This window comes from Phymastichus coffea, unplaced genomic scaffold, assembly GCF_024137745.1.
Source record: "Phymastichus coffea isolate CEN01 unplaced genomic scaffold, Cenicafe_Pcof_1.1 PCOF00021, whole genome shotgun sequence".
NCBI lineage: Eukaryota > Metazoa > Arthropoda > Insecta > Hymenoptera > Eulophidae > Phymastichus > Phymastichus coffea.
In genome coordinates this window covers 4,352,335-4,375,051 of record NW_026706832.1, presented here as the reverse complement: position 1 = coordinate 4,375,051, position 22,717 = coordinate 4,352,335, and the positions used below count along the sequence as shown (strand labels likewise).

The window sequence follows — 22,717 nt, the reverse complement described above, 5'->3', positions numbered from 1 at the left end:
ACTCGTGGAAGGGAGTAGACATGTTTTGAGGGATTTAAGAGCGGTATGGGAGGAAGAAAGGAGACAATAGACAGAAATGTTTAAAGAAATGATGGAAAAATGGAAAGAATAGAGACAGAGAAGAAAGATGGGAGAAAGAAATAGGAAAAGTTAGGAAAAAACAAGAGAGAGAGAGAGAGAGAGAGAAGAAACGGTGAGAGAGACAAAAGAAGAAAGGGAAAAAGCAGAACTTAGAGAAAAGAAACTGCAGGAAAAATGGGAAGAGAGGATGAAAGAGTTGGAATAAGTTGGAAGAAGACTAGTTGGAAGAAGAGTGCGTGAAACTAAAAGAAAGTATAGAGGGAGGAAACGAGAAGCAAAGAGGAATAGAAGTAGGAAATAAAGAAGAAATAGTGTATACGAGAGGTCAAATGGATAGAGAAATTAGTATAAACAATATAATAGTGACAGACTTAGAGGGTGTGTTAAGATGGGAAAAGAAGGGTGAGGCAGAGGACTAGTTAAGAGAGGAACTAGAAATGAAAGGGGAGATAGTGAATCTGAGAAGAATAGGAGGGACAGCGGGGAGGAATGATCGGATAGAAAGAGGAAAAAAGATGTGGCAAATTAGATGCGCTTCATGGGAACAAAAAGAAGGAATTATGAAGAGGAAAAAGAAGCTCGGGCAGAAAAAGATCTTCATAGATCAGGACTGGACGTGAAAGCAGAGGAAGATAAGAGAGGAAGTAAAAAGGAAAGCGAGAGAAATAAAAAGTAAAGGCAAAGAGGTAAAGATAAGGCATAACGGGTTGAAGTCAGAGGAAGAAGAATGGTGGTGGAGCGAGAAAGAGGAAAAAATGGTAGGAAAAAGGGCGAAAGGGTTTCGAAAACAATAGGGAAAAAGAGAGAGAGGAGGGAAGGGAGAGGGAGAGAAGAAAGGCAGTAAAGATACTATTCTGGAACGTGGTGGGGATTAGGAGGATGGTGGAAGACGACTGGGAATATATTAGCGAATTTGATATACGAGGTCTGTCCGAAAAGTATCGGGCCTACGTTTATATCTTCGCGCCATAGTGTTCGAGCGACCTCTACCGGACAGAAACGTCAACAGTAAAGCCTTACGAATCTATTGGTTACTAACTGACACCTGCCGGACGTATAGTTCATGCGCAGCGTGTCTTTATTTACAGTGCTTTTTTCGCGTTCGTCTGATTTAGATATTGTCAAAAATGACTGAAAAACAAGATCAACGAATTTGCATCAAATTTTGCTTTAAACTCGGAAAAACGAGTTCGGAAACTATTGAATTGATGCAAAAGGCCTTCGGAAGCGAGTGTATGAGCAAAACACGAATAAAAGAGTGGTATAAACGGTTCAAGGATGGTCGCACTTCTGTCGATAGTGATTCTCGTTCCGGCCAATCTTCGATGACAAAAACCGCAGATAATATTGAACGGGTGCGACTTGCAATCGAACAAGATCGTCGTATGACTGTGCGAGAGCTAGAAGAAGACCTTAGGATACCAAAAACTATCATTTCAGAAATTCGCTTAGAAATCGCTCTCGACAATCTGGAAATGGTCAATAATGATGATAATGCGCTTAGAAAAGTTATTACAGGTGATGAATCATGGGTTTATGGTTATGATCCTGAAACTAAATAACAATCTTCACAGTGGAAGCATTCTGAATCGCTAAGACCAAAAAAAGCATTACAAAGTCGGAGCAATGTTAAGTCAATGTTGATTGTTTTTTTCAATTGTGAAGGTGTTGTACATCGCGAATATGCACCAACAGGTCAGACAATCAATAAAGAATACTACGTTCAAATTTGGAAACGTTTGCGTGATGCAGTAAGAAGAAAACGGCCGCACTTTTGGGAAAGTGGTGACTGGCTTCTCCATCACGATAATGCGCCAGCGCATTCATCCAATCTTGTGCAGCAGTTTTTGAGCAAACACAATATCGCATTGCTTCGACAACCTGCGTACAGTCCCCACATAGCCCTTTGTGACTTTTGGCTGTTTTCAAAACTAAAAAAACCACTCAAAGGACACCGATTCGATGACAAAACAACGGTTGAAAACAATGCGACGAGTGTACTTAAGGCTATCCCTAAAAGTAAGTTCCAGGACTATTTTGAAAAGTGGAAACATCGATGGAACCGTGTTATTCAATCAAGTGGGGATTACTTTGAAGGACACCACCCACCAGATGATAAAGAATAACGCTAGCACGAAAATATAAAGGTAGGCCCGATACTTTCCGGACAGACCTCGTATATAAGACATCTCAAAAACAAGTTCATTTGGTTCAAAAGCAAATTTCGTCTGTCATTTATTTGAGCTTCAGATGTCCTTCAAACGTCATATTGGAAAAAACCAAGGATATGTATATAAAATTAAAATTTTTCGCTTTTTCTAAATCCATAGCCGAATTATCAATTCTGTTGTAATAAATTTATTTAACCTTTAAATAAAATTGAACCTGACGTGATAGAAGTTAATGAACCTCGGATTCATGTTCAGAACATCCAAATATATAAAAATTGTGTGGTATGGTTAAATAGTCATCAATTTTTTTTATTACGTAAACCTATCTAAACTTAAAAGACTTATATAAAGAAAACCAAGAAAGAAATAAAATTTTAAATATACTAGGAACAGTAGAAAGATAAAATAAAAGTATAAACAAACTTACAAAGGAAATATTAAAACTTATTGTATAAAAAACAAAAAGTGAAGACAGCACAAGCTTAGCAAATGTAGTAACTTACTACTTAATGTAAGTCAAAACTATACAAACTAAAAAGAATTCTAGCATAAACTTTATTTATATTACCATTATATATATTGTTTATATTATAGTATCATTATACTATAATAATAGTCACAGTCATGACGCCGAGCGAAACGGAGCTGCCCGACAGTTCACTCCTTAAGCACTACAAATGTCATCCTAATGTAAAAGTAGGAGCGGTAGTTTGCATAGTTTATGGAAATTTCTATCACAAATCAGAAATAATAGCAAAAATAAATGCTGGCACCTTAATAGAAATTATAAAAAACTTTTTTGTGATATGTCAAGACCTTACAGACCTGGTATTAATCTCCCAGCTACCATATGGCAAACTAACAGAAAATTCGTAGCACAAACAAAAACTGTAAGTAGAGAACAAATTAGTCATGAAATACTAAACGAAATAGCACATGAAAAATAAGATTCAGATGGTCAAATAATGGAAACAACTACTTTCGAAAATTATGATGAATTACATGCATTAAAATTAGAAAATACGAGGGTGGTCCGATAAGTACTTAGCCTCTCCGCCCGATGGCGCCACTCTCGCAAAAGAAATATTCTATCACGTAGTACAACCTTCTCGATGGTTACTGTCAAGATTTCAGCCGGATCGGAGTTGTAGTTTATTTTTGAGAGCGTGTGAAAGCAAGTGTGTCCGTTGATTTTTGCAAAATGGAAAAAGAGCAGTATCGGTCCGTGATTCGATTCTTGTTTTTAAAAGGGAAATCGCGCAGCAAAATCAAAAAGCGCTTGGATCCTGTGTACGGTGACTCTTCTCCTTCGATGGCCACCGTCAAAAATTGGTTTAAGGAGTTTGAACATGGTCGCACGTCGATTTTTGAAGAGCCACGTCCAGGTGCTCCGAAAACGGCTACCACGGAGAATAACGTGAGAAAAATTGACGTTCTCGTATTGGCAGATCGACGATAGAAGGTGCGCGAGATAGCTAAGATCGTAGGCATCTCAAAAGACCGCGTGGGTCATGTCCTGCATGAAATTTTGGGCACGAGAAAGCTGTGAAGCACGCGATGGATGCCGCGTTTGCTCACTCCGGACAACAAGCGCAACCGTGAGACAACTTCAGAGCAATGTCTGACACTGTTTAAGCACAATCCGAAGGAGTTTCTGCCTCGTTTCGTGATAGTCGACGAAACATGGATCCACTGGTATACACCAGAGACCAAGGACCAGCCGAAACAGTGGACTTTACCCGGCGAAAGTCACTCGCCGGGCAGAAATTTGAGTCGAATGAGGAGGTAATCGCTGCCACGGAAGCCTACTTTTCAGACCTCGAGGAAACGTATTTTTCAGACGAGTTAAAGAAGTTGAAGCATCGCCGAGCCAAGTGTATCAAACTAAAAGGAGACTATGTTGAAAAATAAAACGCCACTTTTCCAAAATTTTCGTTTTTCTTTTGTAGGCTAAGTACTTATCGGACCACCCTCGTAACTTATTAAAAGAACTTTAAGAAGAAACTAAAAAAAAGACCGAATTACTACAAGAATTGCTCATTAAAGAAGGACAAAATAAAACGAGTAACAATTTAAAAAACACATATGCAGAGATTATTGCAAAAAACAAACCTAAAAATAAAGGAGTATCTAGACTAGTTATAAAAAAAATAAATAATGATGATAATTTGAACTTAGAAAATACAATAGCTCATTATCTGATCAAATACAAAACAATACAAGCTAAAAATGTAATTTCTAAAAACAAAGATACTATAATTATTAACTGTATAAATGAAGAAAATATTAATAAATTAAAAGAAACTTTAACTAAAAAACTCTGCAAATCATGCAAAGTAGAAAAAGAATAAATCAAAAAACCAATAGTCAAAGTCACAAGTATAAGTAAATCAATTACAACTAATGAGAAAGATGTTTAAATAGATATAAACCAAAGAAATTTTGCTTATTATGCGGGGAAATGTAAAGTTTCACATATTTACACAAATGAAAAAACAAAAACCAGTACAGCAATACTTGAAGTACCACACAATATATATAAATACAAGAGACAACAAAAATAAAATTTTCAGAGGTTATTAGAATCGCAGGGTTTTTAACATCATTAACATAATACCATGTCCAATATAATGTCAAAAATGCTCCAGATTTGGACACGGTGCAAATAAATGCAGAAACGATGCCATTTGTATGAAATGCGCTGGCAAATACTCAACAGATAAGTGCAGTTGGGACACACCCAAGTGTCCGAATTGCACTTTTTACAATATCAAATTTAATAGTAATTATAATATACTCACCGTGCAAATGATAGCCAAACCTGTGAGATTCTTAAAAACAAAATTAAAAAATTTATAGAAATGACAGATTACCCAATGCCACCAGATTATCAAAAATTTTTTGGTAAAGTAGAGCGTAACAATTCACAATGCGAGGTAACGAATATTTGATTCAGAATTAACAGCAGTGTAACAATCGCCTCTTTATCTACACGAAGCTCAACAGGTAACAATAAAATAATCAAAACGAAGTAATGGAGTTCGACAATGTAATTATCACGAATGAAATAAATGCCAACAGCACAGCCACTTTAAATAAATTGTTAAAAATAGAAAATGATGTAATATTTTGTGTAAATATACGTAGCTTAAATGCTAATTACAATAAACTATTAACTTTCACTAATAGCTTCGGAAAAAAGCCGAATATTATAGTATGCACAGAATCATGGAATCTTGATTATCATCAGTTTTTCAATATAAATGTTTTGTTATGCACTATAATAATAGTAAATTGAATAAATCAGATGGTGTTGTAGTCTATATAAACAATGAAATTACAGAAACCACTGAAACCATCCAAATCAATAAGGTAAAAATTGTAAATCCTACAATTAAACTCGAAAATAAAAAAGAACTAGTATTATTAGCTATCTAGAGATCACACGACATACACAAAACAGAATTTCTAACAAACATAAAAAACCATTTTCTAATACATCAAAATAAGAAAAATTGTATATTAGTTGGTGACTCCAATTGTGACACTCTAAATCAAAAATTACTAGACCAAAAATTTCTACAACTTTTACTAGAAAATGGTTACTGCCCAGGATACAACTCCAGAACCCGACCTTCTATGGATGATAATAGTAAGGGCTTATATATAAACAATTTTTTCATAAAATTAGAAAATATTAAATACAATACTTACCTACTTAACATGCCTTATAATGATCATTATCCAATTTTAATAACATTAAATTTCATTAAAAAAGATAAAAAGCAGATTAATAACAATCCAAAAATAAATTTCCACAAATTAATAAATTTTATAAAAACAATAAATTGGTCAGAATTAATAACTATAACAGATCCCAACCAATACAGAAAATTACAGTACCAAAAATAATCATAATAGTAACCAACCGAGAAATGCCTGGATAATTAAGGCAATCATTCTTTCATGTAAAACAAAAGAAAAACTCTAACATCTGGAAAAAAAGATCCCAATAACCTAGTAAAAAAGAAAATTATAAAAAAAACTGTTAAAACGTTATATCAGGTAATTAATAAAGCAAAAGAAAACTTTGCCAGAATAAAAATTAACCTCAATACCAATAACCCTCGAAATCTATGGACAATACTAAACAATAAATTAGGGAGAAACACTAAAAAAAACTAATAATATCGATTTTACTACTGAGAATAATATTAAACTTACAGACACAAAAAATAGCCGATAAAACGAATGAATTCTTCTGTAACGTGGGAAAAGACTTAAGTAATAAAATCAATACACCCTGCAACAAAAACATAAAAATGCCAGAGATGTACAAGAAAACTATATTTTTGAAGACAACAAATATATATGAAATACAAAAAATAATCCATAAAGTGAAAAAAAAGGTGGTGTTGATGGAATAAACTCAAAAGTACTTAAAACTTTAACAAGTTTCATCTCAGAACCTCTGGATCACATAATAAACACTAGCATAGACAAAGAAAAATGGCCAATTGAACTTGAAGAAGCGCAGATAAGTCCCATTCATGAAGCCAAAGAAAAACATTTACCAACAAATTACAGGCCTATATCGCTTATATCGAACTTAGCTAAAGTTTTTAAAAATTAATGCAGAAAGTAATAATTAGTTTCGTGAATGATTGCATTTTAATTTCTAACAAATAATATGGTTTCCAAAAAAATAAAAGTACAAAAGATGCACTATACCACATAACGAATATTATATACAATCAACTTGATCAAGGAGATCCTATCATTATCACTTTCCTTAACTTAGCAAAAGCATTTGATACAATAGATTATACCATACTGCTAAATAAATTATTCCACTATGGAATACGAGGAAAAGCTTATAATTTTATTAAAAGTTACCTAATAAACAAAAATCAAATTGTGAAAATAAATAACCACATTAGTAAACCAGAAACAGTATACATGGGAGTACCACAAGGACCAATCCTAGGACCCCATCCACATTATCCCAGCCTGCAGGATACCATGAAACGAAAAAAAAATACCACCAAAAGGGACATTAATTGCACCCTCTAAAACTACAATTATTTGTAAATGAACCCCTCTAAATTATAAAAAAAAAAAAAGCAGATGGCATTTTTAAAACGTCGATTAATTTGTAAATAATGAGTTTTTTAAACAATCCAAAAATTATAAAAATTCAACCCTGGCTTGTCTAATGTGCACCCTTCTTAGTTTTGGAATATAATTAAATCTGAGCTAATAAAATTAAATCTAACATTTTTGCTTATCAAAGCGACTGGCAGACGTTCAATGCGCAGGCGCGGCCGACATTTTTGAATTCCAAAAGTAAGGCTCGCTCTACAACAACAAATGTTAAAATAACCGACCCTGGGCCAGATCTCGAACTTGAAGAAAAAAAATATTCATTTTGTTGGGAAATTTATTATGGTTTGGCCTATTTCTATTTCTCAAAAAATACCTGGACCATTTTTATTTCGATTAATGCGTCTTATGCCATTTTGAGATGCTATTAGAAATATATTGTGGGGGTGCAAATTACAAAATTCATTGATTAATCATTGGTAGGCTTAGATAAGCTATTGTCAATGATTTAGTTTTGATTTTTCCCATTATTTGTCCATTTAACAGCTGCAAGCTTTAACAAGCCTTGGCGCCGAATCGGGACTCGCGCGTACAGACATAAAACGTTACTATTGAATTATTAAAAAAATGAATAGCCATTACAATTGAACCTTAGCCGATAGAATTTGCACCCTTGTTATATTTCGACGAGAAGGCTTTTCCCGGCAGATTTTCCGCCGTAAGGCGTTGACAGTTCGTGGGCATGATTTTGTCTTTTTGCGGCAGCGATGGCAACGTAACTATTGCAATTATTAAAAAAATGAATAGCAATTACAATTGAACCTTAGCCGATAGAATTTGCACCCTTGTTATATTTCGACGAGAAGGCTTTTCCCGGCAGATTTTCCGCCGTAAGGCGTTGACAGTTCGTGGGCATGATTTTGTCTTTTTGCGGCAGCGATGGTAACGTAACTATTGCAATTATTAAAAAAATGAATAGCTAGTAAAATTGAATCTTAGCCGATAGAAATTGCACCCTTGTTATATTTCCACGAGAAAGCTTTTCGATGTCCGCGATGGTAGCATCGTACCTTTGAATATCTCAAGTTTGCCGAATGATGCCGAATAATCTATAGTATTTGGGAAATGATTTAGATTCGAAATTTTAGACAACTTTATTTTAAAATTTAATAGTCAAGCTCATGTCTTCAATATAATCATTCGCATGAAACATTTCTCGCAACGTCAAAAATGAAACATTCATATCCTCTCATGTATATATTATATTGCAAACAGACCTAGATGTATTGCGAATAGGAAAAAAAAATGTTTTGGATGGGTGACCGGTTCTCATCACTGGCGGCAGAAGAGAGCGTCAAGCAAGCCATGCGCACCTTCACCTCCTATTTCATTCAAATAAATTTTTTTATTAATTTTTTTCTCAACATTTTGCGCTCATCGAAGCTGCGCAAACCATTGTAATTTATGTAAAATTTTATGCTCTTTCGATTGGTGTGTGTTATTTGTCCGTAGGTCTAACCGTTCGCGAGATATAAGCAATAAAAGTTTTCAAACGTTCGTTTTTCATAGATCCCCTTCACCTAGAGCTCTGAAAATGTCAGAATCGGTTTTATCGACTTCAATTTACCATATATACCAAATGCATCTACTTCTATAGAAAATTGTTTTCAGGTCTAATTTTACTGGACTATTAGGCTTCCGCAGTTCCGCTAGTAGTCGAAAGATAGGCGCAGCCCCCCTAGGACCCTAGGACAGTTTTTCGACTGTTATATCGGAAAAACTTTCAACAAATCACTCAAATCGGATTTTCCGCTTGCTGCTCACCACTTGCCGCTCGCATGTAAGAGTATCCTCAAAATCGAAAAGTATATCACATTAGCACTTTCTCCATGCCATGGAGGCTATAACAGTCCCTAAGGTTCAACCATGGAGCCTATGGTTATAAAATACATGCAACAATCTGCTTTCGTGAAAAAGCATACTGAAATTGCTTTCATGTTATCAAGTAGTAAGTAATTTTAGCAAATGTAACTCTCAACGATTACTTCATAATTCCAAATAATTAAAGTAGCTCTTTCTTTTTCAATACGAGTATCTATGAACTTTTGTAATGAACATAATAATTACCATTTTGAATATTTTGGCCATGTTGCCGTAACCTTGTTGGATAAATATCTTTCAGTAGTCTTATTAATTTGATCCGATGAGACTGAATCACATGAATTTTTAGTATGATACAAAATTAAACAAATAAGTGAAGATATTTAAGCTTGAAGAGAAAAAAAACAATCAATATTGTCTAGTTTACCTATATAGATATGAATGATTGAATTTGGAACTAATATATCTATTTACAATTAATACAATATTATAGTTCAATTTTACTTATTTTTATTATAATACATATTTAATTAATTATTATACATATTTAGCATAAAATAAGAAACTAATTTTCATTTGCAAGCATTTTGTTTCAGATTCTGTAACTGTGCTTTTAAATGTCGATAAGTCATTTCTTTCATTCCAAGTGCCATTGACTTTCCTGCAATAAGCAACATAATGACCCATACCACCTTTGAAGCTTGAAGGGATATATCTTGCAACACCACATAGAGCAAAGGTATCAGTGTTTATATTTAGGGTAATTGGTAATTTATCCAAAGACGTAGTTATATCCAATTCATTATCATCACAATTTTTATATCCATCTTCAGTGTCGATACATAAGTAAGCACCCATTATATGAGATAGATAGACATTGTTGCTATTACAATTTACACAAAAAACAGTTTTTCTTTCAAAATTTCAGAGTTTGTCCTTTAAATTACTATAATTATATTTTTTTATGATATTTGTATTTGGTAATGGAACCAGGCATTTGTTTTTAATAGATATATTTCCACAAATTTGACAGACTGTTTCTTCTTTAATACAGCTATAATTTTTTATTAGAGAGCACAATAAATTATTAATGTTAGTTTCACAATTTATTTCATAGTTTTTTAGTTCTTTTTGCATTGAATAAAGTATGTAAGCCCTATTACTGTATAAAGTGTTGGTTATTGATGCTGTTGCATAGTTTGAAATCGTACTTGTATAGCACAAGTTTTGTGTAGACCAAGTTTTATTGATATTTGCCTGTATGAATTCTTTGAAAAGTTGCACTTCAAAGCAAGCATGAGTTATAATTTCTGTGACTGTATCAAATGCACATGTATTCGTAAATTTATACTTTTTGCCATATACTGTTCTTTCATGCTGTTTGTTTCCATTTTGGATCACTTTTCTACCTCTACTTTTTTGTTTTTGCTTCTGTAATATTAAATCTAACCCTGGTTCAGCCGAGACATATTTACCACGAGTTTTATTTATTGAATTTCTTTCTGGTTCTGTCATTGCATGTATGTGGTAGCTATGGTCGCTATGAAAATCAGTAGATTGTGATTTGCTGCTATCTAATACTAGTGAATTTACTTTATCAGAGGCATGATTGCTATTCTCAATGTTATCATTGCAAAATGATGAAGTCAATTTTACATTATCAGAGAACGCTTGCAAATCAGAGTCATTGCTATCATCTATTACTATTACTGATTCTGAACAGGAGGGAGCATTTTTTCTTTCCTCAGGTATCTTTTTATCTTTTATAATTGATTCGTGTTTTCCATAAACTAACTCTTCCGTAATTGATCCAGTAATGTCAATTGTTTCCGAAAGAAACTCAGTAAATTCTGGTCCTGTTGACTTTCTTTTCCAACTTTCTGTTGCAAATAGGAAATCATTGTCATCCTTATCACATTTCTTTGGTATGGCAAACAGATTTGGCTGCAAATCATTCAATGCAGCACGCGCTAGTATCATGTCACTATTTATTTGACGACAATGGTTTACGAAAACTATATCTGCTCTCTGCGAAACGCCATTTAAACACTTAAAATCACTAAAGTAGCTTTCAGCTCTGGCTGAAGTCGCCATGTTTTCAGTATTGTTAAAATAGTGATTCATGACATTTGTCCAGCATGGGAACTCATAATAACTCATAATAACAACTCACATAAACTTGATAATCTATCAAGAAATCTAGGCAAATAATAATTATTTGATTGTATCCGAAAATATAAAGAATTGTCATTGTCAAAATTGTTTTCAGTACTTTTCTTTTTTAATTCTTCTATATAATTACGTGTAAGTCTTAATTTATTTTTTCCATTGCCACTTTTAGTCTCTATAAAAATATCTACTGTTTCTTTTTCATTTAAAATATTTATTTCTCTTTAACTTTATTATTATTTAATTCATATGTTTGGATTTTTTCAATTAAATATACTAAAGCTTTTTGACAATAGTCATCATTGTACTTGGTGCCAGATACAATGAAGAAAGCTACCAGAAACTCTGAAAAATGTTGTAGATTGTCAATCTGTGTCATGTAGCCCACACATCGCTTAAATAATTCATTTATTTTCTGCTTCTCTTTAGCAAAGCAAGGCCACCTAGTTACGGCATGTATTAAGTGTGCCACATCAGTTCTTAAATGGGTATTCAAATTAATCTTATAATCTTTTTTTAATAGATATTTGAGGCACTCATCGTTGTAATTAGAAAAATTGACTCCATTAAATGCCAAACAGACAGCGTTTTGTATACCTTTACCCATGTCAGTAACAATGAATTCTGGTACTTTTGCACCTGATTTCCTCCACTCGAGAAGCCAAAATGATAAAAAATTAGTATCATTCTTTTCCGATAATTCTTGGCAAACAGGTACAATTAGTTTATTTATAAAAGTTGACAGTACGGTTAGAAAAATATCATGACATTCTCCATCAGGTCTTTTGATTTTTAGAACCACTGATTCTGTTGTATCAAGAGACATAGGATTTCTCAATTTTAACTGAATGTCGTTATGGACACTTACTTGTTCAGGTGACCAAACCATAAAAAAAAATTTGTCGTATCCAATTCCTTTGAAATATTTATTGTATTCCACATCTTTTTTTAATTTGTCGAAGGACACAAATAAGTTCTCACCTAGTTTCAGACCTAATTTTTCATATTTGAATTCGTGATTAGCTTCCCTGATCACACTTGGGCTATACAAAAATGATGGTTCTGGATCTCCATACCTCATTTCCTTGATTGCCTCTTTGGCTTTTTGCACTCTAGTTCTTTTTTAATTGCAATCCTTTGGGGACCAGCCAAGCGTCTTTTATTGGAAGGAGGTATTCCATGAGAATTTTTGGTTTCCACTTGAAACACAATTGGTTTTCCATCTATGGGCCTTTCTTCACAATAAATTTTTAAATCAGCTTTACAAATAGTGCAGTAGCCTATGATGTCAATATATTTATTATATTTATCTACAGTATGTCTTTTAAAATTATAACTGCAGGGCAACTTTTCAACTTTCCAGATTTCTCTTACTAAACTGTCTGTCCAGCCAGCTTGTAAACATTGAATTTCCCTACCATTTTTGTACATTCCTTTTACTGGCTCTATTTTTGACCATTCTTCTGGAGATATTTCAAAATTGAATCTCAAATTCTGACCTCTCTTCTTTTTACTTGATAAATCTTCACTTTCGTCTTGTTCACTGTTTAATTCAGAAATCTCATCACTATTCTTTTTACAAACTGGTTTGTTGAAAAATTATAGTTCTTTTCTTTTACAATATAAAGTCTGAAAATTATGTCTATTTTGCTGCACTTTTATATACAAATTTAAAGGTTCTATTTTATTTTTTAAGTTATCACACACTTTTTGCCAAACAGGATCTTTCTTTTTTTTCAGTTTATTGCAGGATTCAATATAAATATCGAAATCAATGAGTGTTTCTATTATTTCTTCAGCTAACACTGCTGTATTACGGCCAACCATTTTTCACTATATTAATAAAATACTTAGAATCTACAACAACATATATTGAATAATCAAAATTTATGAATATATATTCACACACACACAGTGAAACAATGAATTTGTTCAATAAAGTTCTTTGGCTATAGTATAATTAACAAAATACACTTTGAATGAATCACCTATTGAAATTGGATTCAACAAAGGACGATTTTCATTTGTTTCAGATTTGAAATTTTTTGCTTAATTGAATATAGATGTCACTGGATTATGACTAAAAGAAAGCTTAATTTGAAAAAGCTTTTTTTGAAAAAATAGTTATTGTCCTATTCATGTCACCACTACTGTTTACAAAATGAGCCAAGTGTTTATGCATGATGTATCTCAAGTAAGTTATATTTCAGAGATCGTTTGTAATTAAGTTTTATATGATCCGATTAATTTTCTAGTGATGACAAGACGATATACAATTTTACTCTATTTATTGTTGATGATCTGGATGCTTTTTATAAAAGAAATACTGTACAAAGTTAATGTGTATTCAAAGTATATATCAATGAAAGTTAAGGGGTACATTCGTGACGAGGTTTGTGTGAAAAAGGAGATCAGTGTAAATATTTGTACGAGTATGAACTATCCTATCTTTTGCAAATGATACAGCAGTCATTGTATCTGATAGGAGTTGGATAGAAGTTGAAAGAAAGATGAATAATCAATTACAAAAAATAGGTGACTAATTAGTCTTAAATAGATTATCATTAAAAATTGATAAAATAGCCTATCTTCAATTTAGAAATAACTGTAATAGCATACATAAAAACTTGAATATTTCTATAGAAGGTAAAACAATCCATATACAAGACTACATAAAGTATTTAGGTGTAACTTTATGATAGATATATGAGATGGGACCTTCACTTACAAAATTTATACAAAAAAACCAGTATTTAATCTTTATCTTTTACAAATTATCGAGAATAATGAGCATGGAAGTGCTTAGGATGATGTATTACGCCCTATTCCGCAACATTGCATTTTACGAAATTATTGCACAGGGAGGAGCTCATTCTGACAGAATTAAAGAACTACAAAATTTACAAAACACATCACTTAAAATAGTTAATAAAAATAACTTTATCATCAAGAAACAACCTCTTGATGTAGGAAAAACCTTCACATTAGAATCACTACTGTACCATTACGATGAACTTTTTACAACATACAATAATAAAGACAAGAAAACAAGAAACAACAGTCTACAAGTACCAAGAAGATTGAAATAAATCAGTACGAGGGGTGGGGGGTGGGGGGTCAATAAGTCTTTACAAAAAGAAGGAAAAACAAGTTTTGCGTATGTAATTTTTTTTTATTTTTCAACATAATCTACTTAAGGGTCGATACATTTTATTAAACGGCCTTCCAGTTTTTTTAAGCCATCAGAAAAATATGATTTCTGAAAACCCTCAAAATAGGCATTTGTTTCGGCGATGACTTCTTCATTCGACGTGAATCGTTGTCCGGCAAGCCATTTTTTCAGGTTAGGAAATAAGAAAAAGTCACTGTGAGCCAAATCATGCGAATATGGTGGATAGTTAATTAATTCGAACTTTAAATCGTTAATTTTTGCTATAGAATATGTGAACTCGAGCATTGTCTTGAACAAAGAGGCATTTTTTTTTGTTCAAGTGAGGACGTTTTTCTCTGATTTTTTCTTTCAGCTAACCTAATAATGACACATAATATTGTCCAGTGATCGTCTGGCCCTTTTCCAAGTAATCGATTAGATGATTCCATCCGCATCCCAGAAAACCGTGGCCATAATCTTGCCAGCTGGCTTTACTATCTTTGCCTTCTTTGGGGCTGGTTCTCCTGCGGTAATCCATTGTTTGTACTGTTCTTTGGTGTCAAGAGTGTAGTAGTGTACCCATGTTTCGTCTACAGTTACGAGTCGACGCCAAAAGTCTTCCGGATAACGACATATGCGTGCCAAAAGAGCCTCAGAGGTGACCACGCGGGTTCTTTTGTTTTTAACAGTTAGCAAACGCGGCACCCATTTTGCTGGTATTTTTTTCATCCGCAATTTTTCATACAAAATTGAAATGATTGTACCCTTTTATACCCCTGTGGCCTCGACTAATTCTCGCAATTTGAACCTTCTATCACTCAACATCATATCGTTGATTTTGTTGACCATTTCGGGCGTACTCACTTCTACGGAGCGTCCTGAACGAGGTTCATCTTTTGTTGTTGTACGGCCACTTTTAAATTCATTTACCCAGTTATAAACAGTCTTAAGCACAGGGGCAGACTTGCCATGAACGGCGTTCAACTCAACTGTGATTTCTTTTGGTGTAAGGCCTTTCAAATGAAAATGTTCTTTCCATTTTTCAAATAACCCAATAACTTTTTGTTCAACCAACGATTACAAAAAAACAACTTAATGAATCGAGCTGAAACTTTGTACGATATCTAGTTAGTAGCATTGCTTGCCAAAAACAACATAATTTAAGTGTCACAAGCGCCATCTCTTGGATTTTGTAAAGACTTATTGACCCCCCTCGTATCAAAAACAATTTTATTAGAGCTATTATGTTATTTAATAAATTACCTAAAGAACTTAAATCAATAGAAAATTTACATACTACGAAAACAAAACTCAAAATATGGATACAACCCATAAAACTTATTACACCGAGTAAGAAAACTAAGAAATATAAATACAACTGTAAGAATTTATTCATATCATTGGAAAAATGGCTAAATGGAATGGAGTATACGACATCGAGGATACAATTTTCCTAAACAACATATTACTAGATATTAAATCATACATATACATATGCTCAAGGTAATTGTAACCTTCATGATAATAGATCACACTCTAGAATGACCATTTACAATTATGAAAAAATACTAAATAGACCAACTGAGAAATAGAAAACATAATTAAGCTAACCAACAAATTCACTGAATCACATAATATGACAATCAAGAAAACTATACTAGATATAAGATGAAGGTTTTGCTCACAGTTTTCTTCGATTACAGGGGTGTGGTGTATCATGAGTTCTTGCCACAGGGTAGTACGGTTTCGTTTTTTTTCGTTTCAGTGTCTTCTTTCCAATAAGTTGAACCCACCTTAAGTTACACTAAAAATGACACTCGATCTATCTTAGGTGTGAGTGGCATAATGCTCATTCCAACTTATCCCCTAGATGAAATCGGTTTGAAATTGAACCGGTGATAGATCCGTTAAACTAATAAGAAACGAAATTACGTAATGCGGCGAATAAAATTAATATAGCTTAATTCTAATAAACTACAGTCTTTGACGGGCCGAAAGACTAACGCACACGAATAGGATTTACAATGATTTACAATAATACAGGGAGAGAGAGAGAGAGAGAATTCGAAATTCTGCCGCGAAATCTAACGCTCGACGCGAATACAAAAATGATAGTCGCGATAGACAAAATATTCTTGTTAGTATTTTGTCGCACATAAAAGGGAGGTGCACCTACTCTGCGGTGCAATTACGGTGATCAGCTGTGATTGTTTAAGAAATACTTTTCTGCCAACGGTTTCCTCCTTAGTAAGGCTGCGCTGGTTCACCTCGCTATCAAACTGTTGTTGCTGCACTAAATGCTACTGTCCGCTTGCTGCTGCTGTGATTGCCTGTACGCTCACTCACGCACGTATCAAAATTCCCAGGAAACTTTTTTTTATTATCAAAACGTCGAAACACTGAAAAAACTATTTGATGGTACTCTACAAGTAGCAGTTGACGCTTAACTGAAAACTTTGAAGTCTCGCGCGCCGCTTCTCTCTCTTAGTCGTTCGCTCTAGCATCGCGAGTGTTACCGAATTGCGAACTAATCGATTAATAAAATCGACTACCGTTGCAGTACCCAGTTTTGTACCATGTATATTGAAAAACATTTTGAAATCTTGGTAAAGAAAATTTGTTATGTGATAACGATTGAATCTTGATTATATTATTTCTTTCGTGTAAGTTGAGATCGTAATCCATAAGAAGTGTTAGGTCAGATAATTTTCTTATAAAGTTCTTCCATAATCTAAATCCATATACATCAAGAGGCTGTATCTGACCAGTTGTACCTTCTTGTATTGTTTTCAATACAACACTTTTGTCATTTGGTAAAGCTTCGTTAACAGTTTTTTCACATTGTCCACTCCATAAATCTAATAGAAATATAGGTGCATTGTCACTGTGAACTAAAAATACATTTCCAATCTAATTTTAAAGTAGTTCCTTGGATAATTTTCCAGAGGCAGATGCTTCTAGGTATATATTTCGTGGTCTAAATAAAGTTTGTACTATTCTAAGTGCAAATTCTCCTTTACTCTCTTTCAAAACTATGTATAAAGAGGACATGAACTTTTCCTTTGCTGATATGGTTGGCTGTTTCTTACCCCTTTGATATATTTCTGTTCCTAAACTGCGCCTGAATACTTAGTATTTTATAAGAAATAAACAGGCGTTGATTTAATCAAGAAATTTCGATTCAATCTCGAAATATTAAAAAAATTGGTTTTTAGGGATGTTAAGGGTGGTTTTCACCCGCTGAACATATTTGGATCACTAATTTCTGCTTGAATACTCATTTTTTTTATAAGAAAAGAACAGTATTTTTTTTATAAGAAAAGAATCCGATCAAATCTCGAGATATTACAAAAATCTGTTTCGGAGGTGAGTTTAAGGGTGGTTTTCCCCCCTAGACAAATTTACACATGAACATTCTGGCTCCTAAACTTTACCCAAATACTTGTCTTTTTAAAAAAAATGAGTAGACGTTGGAATTCGTAAAAAATGTTGATTCAGTCTTGAGACATTGAATAAAAATGTGTTTGAGGGGTAAACTTTAAGGTGGTTTTCATCCATTAAATACGAATTTCCGCAGATAAAAAATTACGTATCAAATATATTTTAAAAAATACTCCTCTGCCAAGTTTCTGAAAAATTGGAGGCAGGGGCAAGTATCTCTCTCTTGTAAGTGCAGATTATATTATGTCTGGATAAATATTCAGCTTGTATTATCTAAAACAAATTTTAAATTATATTGTTTTAGAAACTTATAAAATCCGTCGAATTTTCTGACATTATTTTCAGATCTGACACGTTATATTCAGATTCTACGTTGTATTTTCCGAACTTGAATGATAAATTCAAACCTGACATGTTATTTTTCGAATTTTGACCATAAATTAGTATTTCGGAATTAGTTATTTTCGGAGTTTGAAGCATAAGCAATAAATTTGAAATTCTATAATTTTGACGCAACTGAATAACGAGGGTCGTTTGAAAAGTCCGTGCAAAAATAAAAACTGCTTGATTTTTTTTAATAAATCTTTTTTATTTTTCAACATAGTCTCCTTTTAGGCTTATACTCGTACACGTTACACTCTTGGTAACCCATTGTTTAGACTATTTTTTGGTCTCAGGAGAGTAGTGATGTATTCATGTTACATCTACAGTGATGAAAGAATGCTTAAAGTCTTGCGGATTTTGCTGGAACAGCTGCAAACCATTCTTGCAACACATCACACGATCTCGTTATTGGTCAATCGTGAGCAATCGCGGCACCCATCTATCGGATAGCTTTTTCATGTCCAAATGTTGGTGCAAAATATTATGTACCCATTCACTCGAGATACCTACAGTACTAGCAATCTCACGCACCTTCACTCTTCTGTCAGCCATCACCATATAATGGATTATATCAATGATTTCTGAAGTGGTAAGCTCAACAGGGCGTTCAGAACGTTCAGCGTCTTTTGTGCTTATATGGCCACTCCGAAAATTTTGAAACTACTTATAAACCATTCTAATCGAAGGTGCACAGTCACCATAATGTTTATCAAGCTTCTGTTTAATCTCCTGAGGCGTTTTGCCTTTGAAAAAGTAATGTTTAATCAATACACGAAATTCTTTTTCGTCATTTTTTTTACAATCACTCGATTTCTTTGATTGAAACGAATGTAAAACACAAAGTAATTGGCCGATCTGGCTGAAACTTGGTGTGTGCTGTTTCAAGATATGCCACTAACTGAAAATAACCTTGATACGCACAAGTAGCGCCATCTCTCTGACTTTGCACGGACTTTTCAAACGACCCTCGTAATCTTACTATAATTATCAACAATATCTGACCTCATATTTAGTAATTTTGGATACTTAACCAATAGAATTAAGTTATTCATATAGATTTAAGGAATTAATCTACATAAATAATACTTGCTTAATATAACTGATCGAACAGCGAAAATAAAAGTCAGTATGATAGTGATACACAATGATGCGTCAGCCAGCACCGCAATACAATCAAAATTATTAAACATTGACCTATTCTCGATAATGCAGAAAAATAAAATAACTAGTAATGTGGTAAATGGACTAGCAAGCAACAATATCGAAGAGATTTGCAAAGATTTACGTGCGGTTGAATAGATGGTATTTACTGACTTTAACAATAATAGGTTAGAATTATTGTGATCATAACCCGTGGACAACGACTATCGGCCAATCCTTCGATGTCTCGCAGCCAACCCTTTGACAATTTTCCTCCCTCCGCAAGGGTGTTATAGAACAAAAAATTTGAAACTAACTTGAATAAAACTACTAGTGATTGCTCAAAAACGTTCACTACAGATGCGGCCTCGACGCAAAAATTTTATACAAGCGGACTCTCCAAACCCGCGAAATTTAAAAATTCTCGTTACTTTTTGAACACACCTCGTATCTTGCACAACTGAATATCTTGGAAACAAGCCCGGAAAGCTAAAAAATAATTCATATGAAAGTTATTCAGGATCAAGGGGGCCATGTGTTGATGTACTTGAATTTGACCTTGAACGCGATCCGTCAAGGTCATTTTAAGGTCAATGCTGTTTTTGAATAGAAACTCCTATTTTTTAACACGGATTCGGATTCCTCGTGAAATTCTACGTTCAGATCATGTAATATGTGTGGAGTTCCGTGGCCACCCCCCCCCCCCCCCCCCAATTGCCCACCCCCAAAGTTATTTCCAAGTCAATGTTGTTTTTTCAACGGAAACCCCTATTTTTGATAATGGATTTAGGTTCCTTGTCAAAATCTACGTTCAGATAAAGTTACATGTGCGGGGTACGGATGATTTTCCCATTAACCTACTCTCTCCAGGTAATTTCAAGGTCAATGTTACGTTTTCAATTGAAATCCGTATCTTTGACTGGAGATTCAAATCCTGCATAACATTTTACGTTCAGATGATATTTTGTAAATAAATGATGAATCGCTGGTACCCTTATTTTCACACTTTCCAGAATATTTTAGGCTGTTTCTTGATTTGCACTGATTTAAACATCTACGGGGCTCGATAACGTGTGAACTCACATAGTTAACACTAGCCCTTAGCTATTTAAATTTAATGCTTGAGCCTTCCTACCATTTGCAAGGTCTTACAGACCCTATGGAAGGGTTTGTATTTTTAATGACCAAGCTAGTTAAGGCAGGGTTGTGTACAGATCCAGCAAATTAATGCAAGGTCGTGTAGAGATCCTACCAGTTAAGGCAAGATCGCGTAGAGGTTCAGCAAGTTAGCTCAATTTTTTTGTAGAAATTGATTTAATTGTGAATCAGATGTTCAAAGTATCCATTCTTATTTTCTAACAATGGCGAAATCAGCAATTCGATCTTATGAATTTATCATTCATTCTTAAATTTATCATTTGAGAAAATTATACGGGAATCAAGACAGTATGTTATATATTAAAAACAGCCTTGGATTAGACAACAGCTACAAAGAAAACAGAACAACTAGTTTCTTTGAATTCATAAGATCGAATTACTGAATATAATTAAAATTAAGTGAATTTCCATCTCTCACTATTTCCCTTCTTTCCATTATCACAAAATTTATCAAATCTGAATAATTTCTAAATAAGTTTAAAATGTGTGCTTCAAAATAAAAAAATTGATTATGTTTTGAAAAACAATTAAAAGTTTCGTGGATTTTCTCATATGGCGAAATTATAAATGTATTAATAAACGTATTGATGACTGATAATTAAATAAAACAAGTTAATAGTTACCAATTCTGGTGCACGAGCCAATTGCCTGGGAGACATTCTATGATTCACAACTGCCGAACATGCTTTATCTAGGGCACCCACAAAAACTTGATCTCCTTTGAATAAATCTTTTATCAAATTCGAGTATTTAGCATGTACTTCTAACATATTTTCAACAAATTGCGTATGTACCTATAATAAGAGTAAATTTCAAAAATAATTCTAATTTTTCCACTTGTATTTTATTAGCTTTGCGGTTACATTATCGCCATGAAGAGAGCCTATCGCTTGAAGACCTTCGTTCGTCACATGTTGTGTAAGTTTTCGTACAAGATGAGCTAAACCTGATGGAAGTGGTCTGAGTAATGGATAGATAAGTGATAAATCTTTTCTTCTTTCATGCTCAACCATTGCATCAACTTCAGTATGCAACCATGCAACATGTGCTGCGACCATTTTTTCTTCGCAACATTGTCTTACCTATTCATAAAACATAATTTATCTATTTAAATAAGTCAGTTCAAGCATTGTATAATATATAAATAAAATTGCCAAAGAATTTGAAAATGAATAAATATAAATCGAAATTACAAAGTATCACGCTCTCTTCACAGTAAATCTGCTAATTTCACTTATATAGATTTGCTGGCGGTTGGATAAAAATAAAACTAATCATCAACACAAGCAGGAAAATAAACCTGGAAGCCTCGTTGCGTAACAAAGATATATCATGGATCGATAAGAAAGACGATTGTTTTGTTTTGTCATTGTTCTTAAAAATAAGTGACAGAATCTCAATTATAGAGATCATCTAATGTCACTCCATTGAGTCTGTCACATCCGATAGGTGACGTATTAACCATTTGAGTAAAGGCGTCAATCGATAATGTAATCCTGTAGCCACCTGATACCAGCGTACAGTTTAGAGATGTTACAATGGCCCGTTATGCCTGCTACCGATATGGAAGGGCCGATATATCACTCGCCGGAATATTATCTATTATATGCACCGACTTTTGTAATAAATCCGAATTTGTACGTTAATCATGTATTTGATAATAATCTGGTAACTTAAAAATACGTACTTGAATTTTAATAAACTGGTAACTTAAAAAGATTTTAAAATGCACTTGAATTTTAATGAAGTTATATACTATTGTAGGAAAGGATTATACCGGTGTGAGAATAAAAGCAATATCATTCTACTATACAAGGATCACTAAAGCTTATTCGTGCTTACCACGTGCGTGTTTAAAGAACAGGGTAAAAATAAGTTTCACTAGATGGATGCACGATAAACTGCGAGCTCTATATCACAGACAAAATAACAAAGAGTTTCATAACCTGAGTGCCCGATAATCTATAATCCCTAATAGTGTTCAGGTAAATCGTGAGGTCTACGACGTAAAAGCATCGAAACTTCCAAACCCTACACT

The 22,717-nt window shown here is 33.6% G+C and overlaps 1 protein-coding gene across 1 annotated transcript in view; it reads right to left on the bottom strand.

Moving 5' to 3' along the window:
* Positions 1-12,482: 12,482 nt before the first annotated feature.
* The window catches only part of LOC131675450 (cullin-2-like), a 673,085-nt gene continuing 662,850 nt past the window's right edge, over positions 12,483-22,717 (bottom strand). Inside the window, exons 9-13 of the mRNA XM_058954430.1 lie at positions 21,543-21,761; positions 21,303-21,473; positions 17,120-17,466; positions 12,785-12,948; positions 12,483-12,685 (exon numbers count right to left, since the gene is read on the bottom strand). Of these exons, the coding sequence (XP_058810413.1) occupies positions 12,483-12,685; positions 12,785-12,948; positions 17,120-17,466; positions 21,303-21,473; positions 21,543-21,761 (1,104 nt within the window). The remainder of the gene's footprint in view (positions 12,686-12,784; positions 12,949-17,119; positions 17,467-21,302; positions 21,474-21,542; positions 21,762-22,717) is intronic.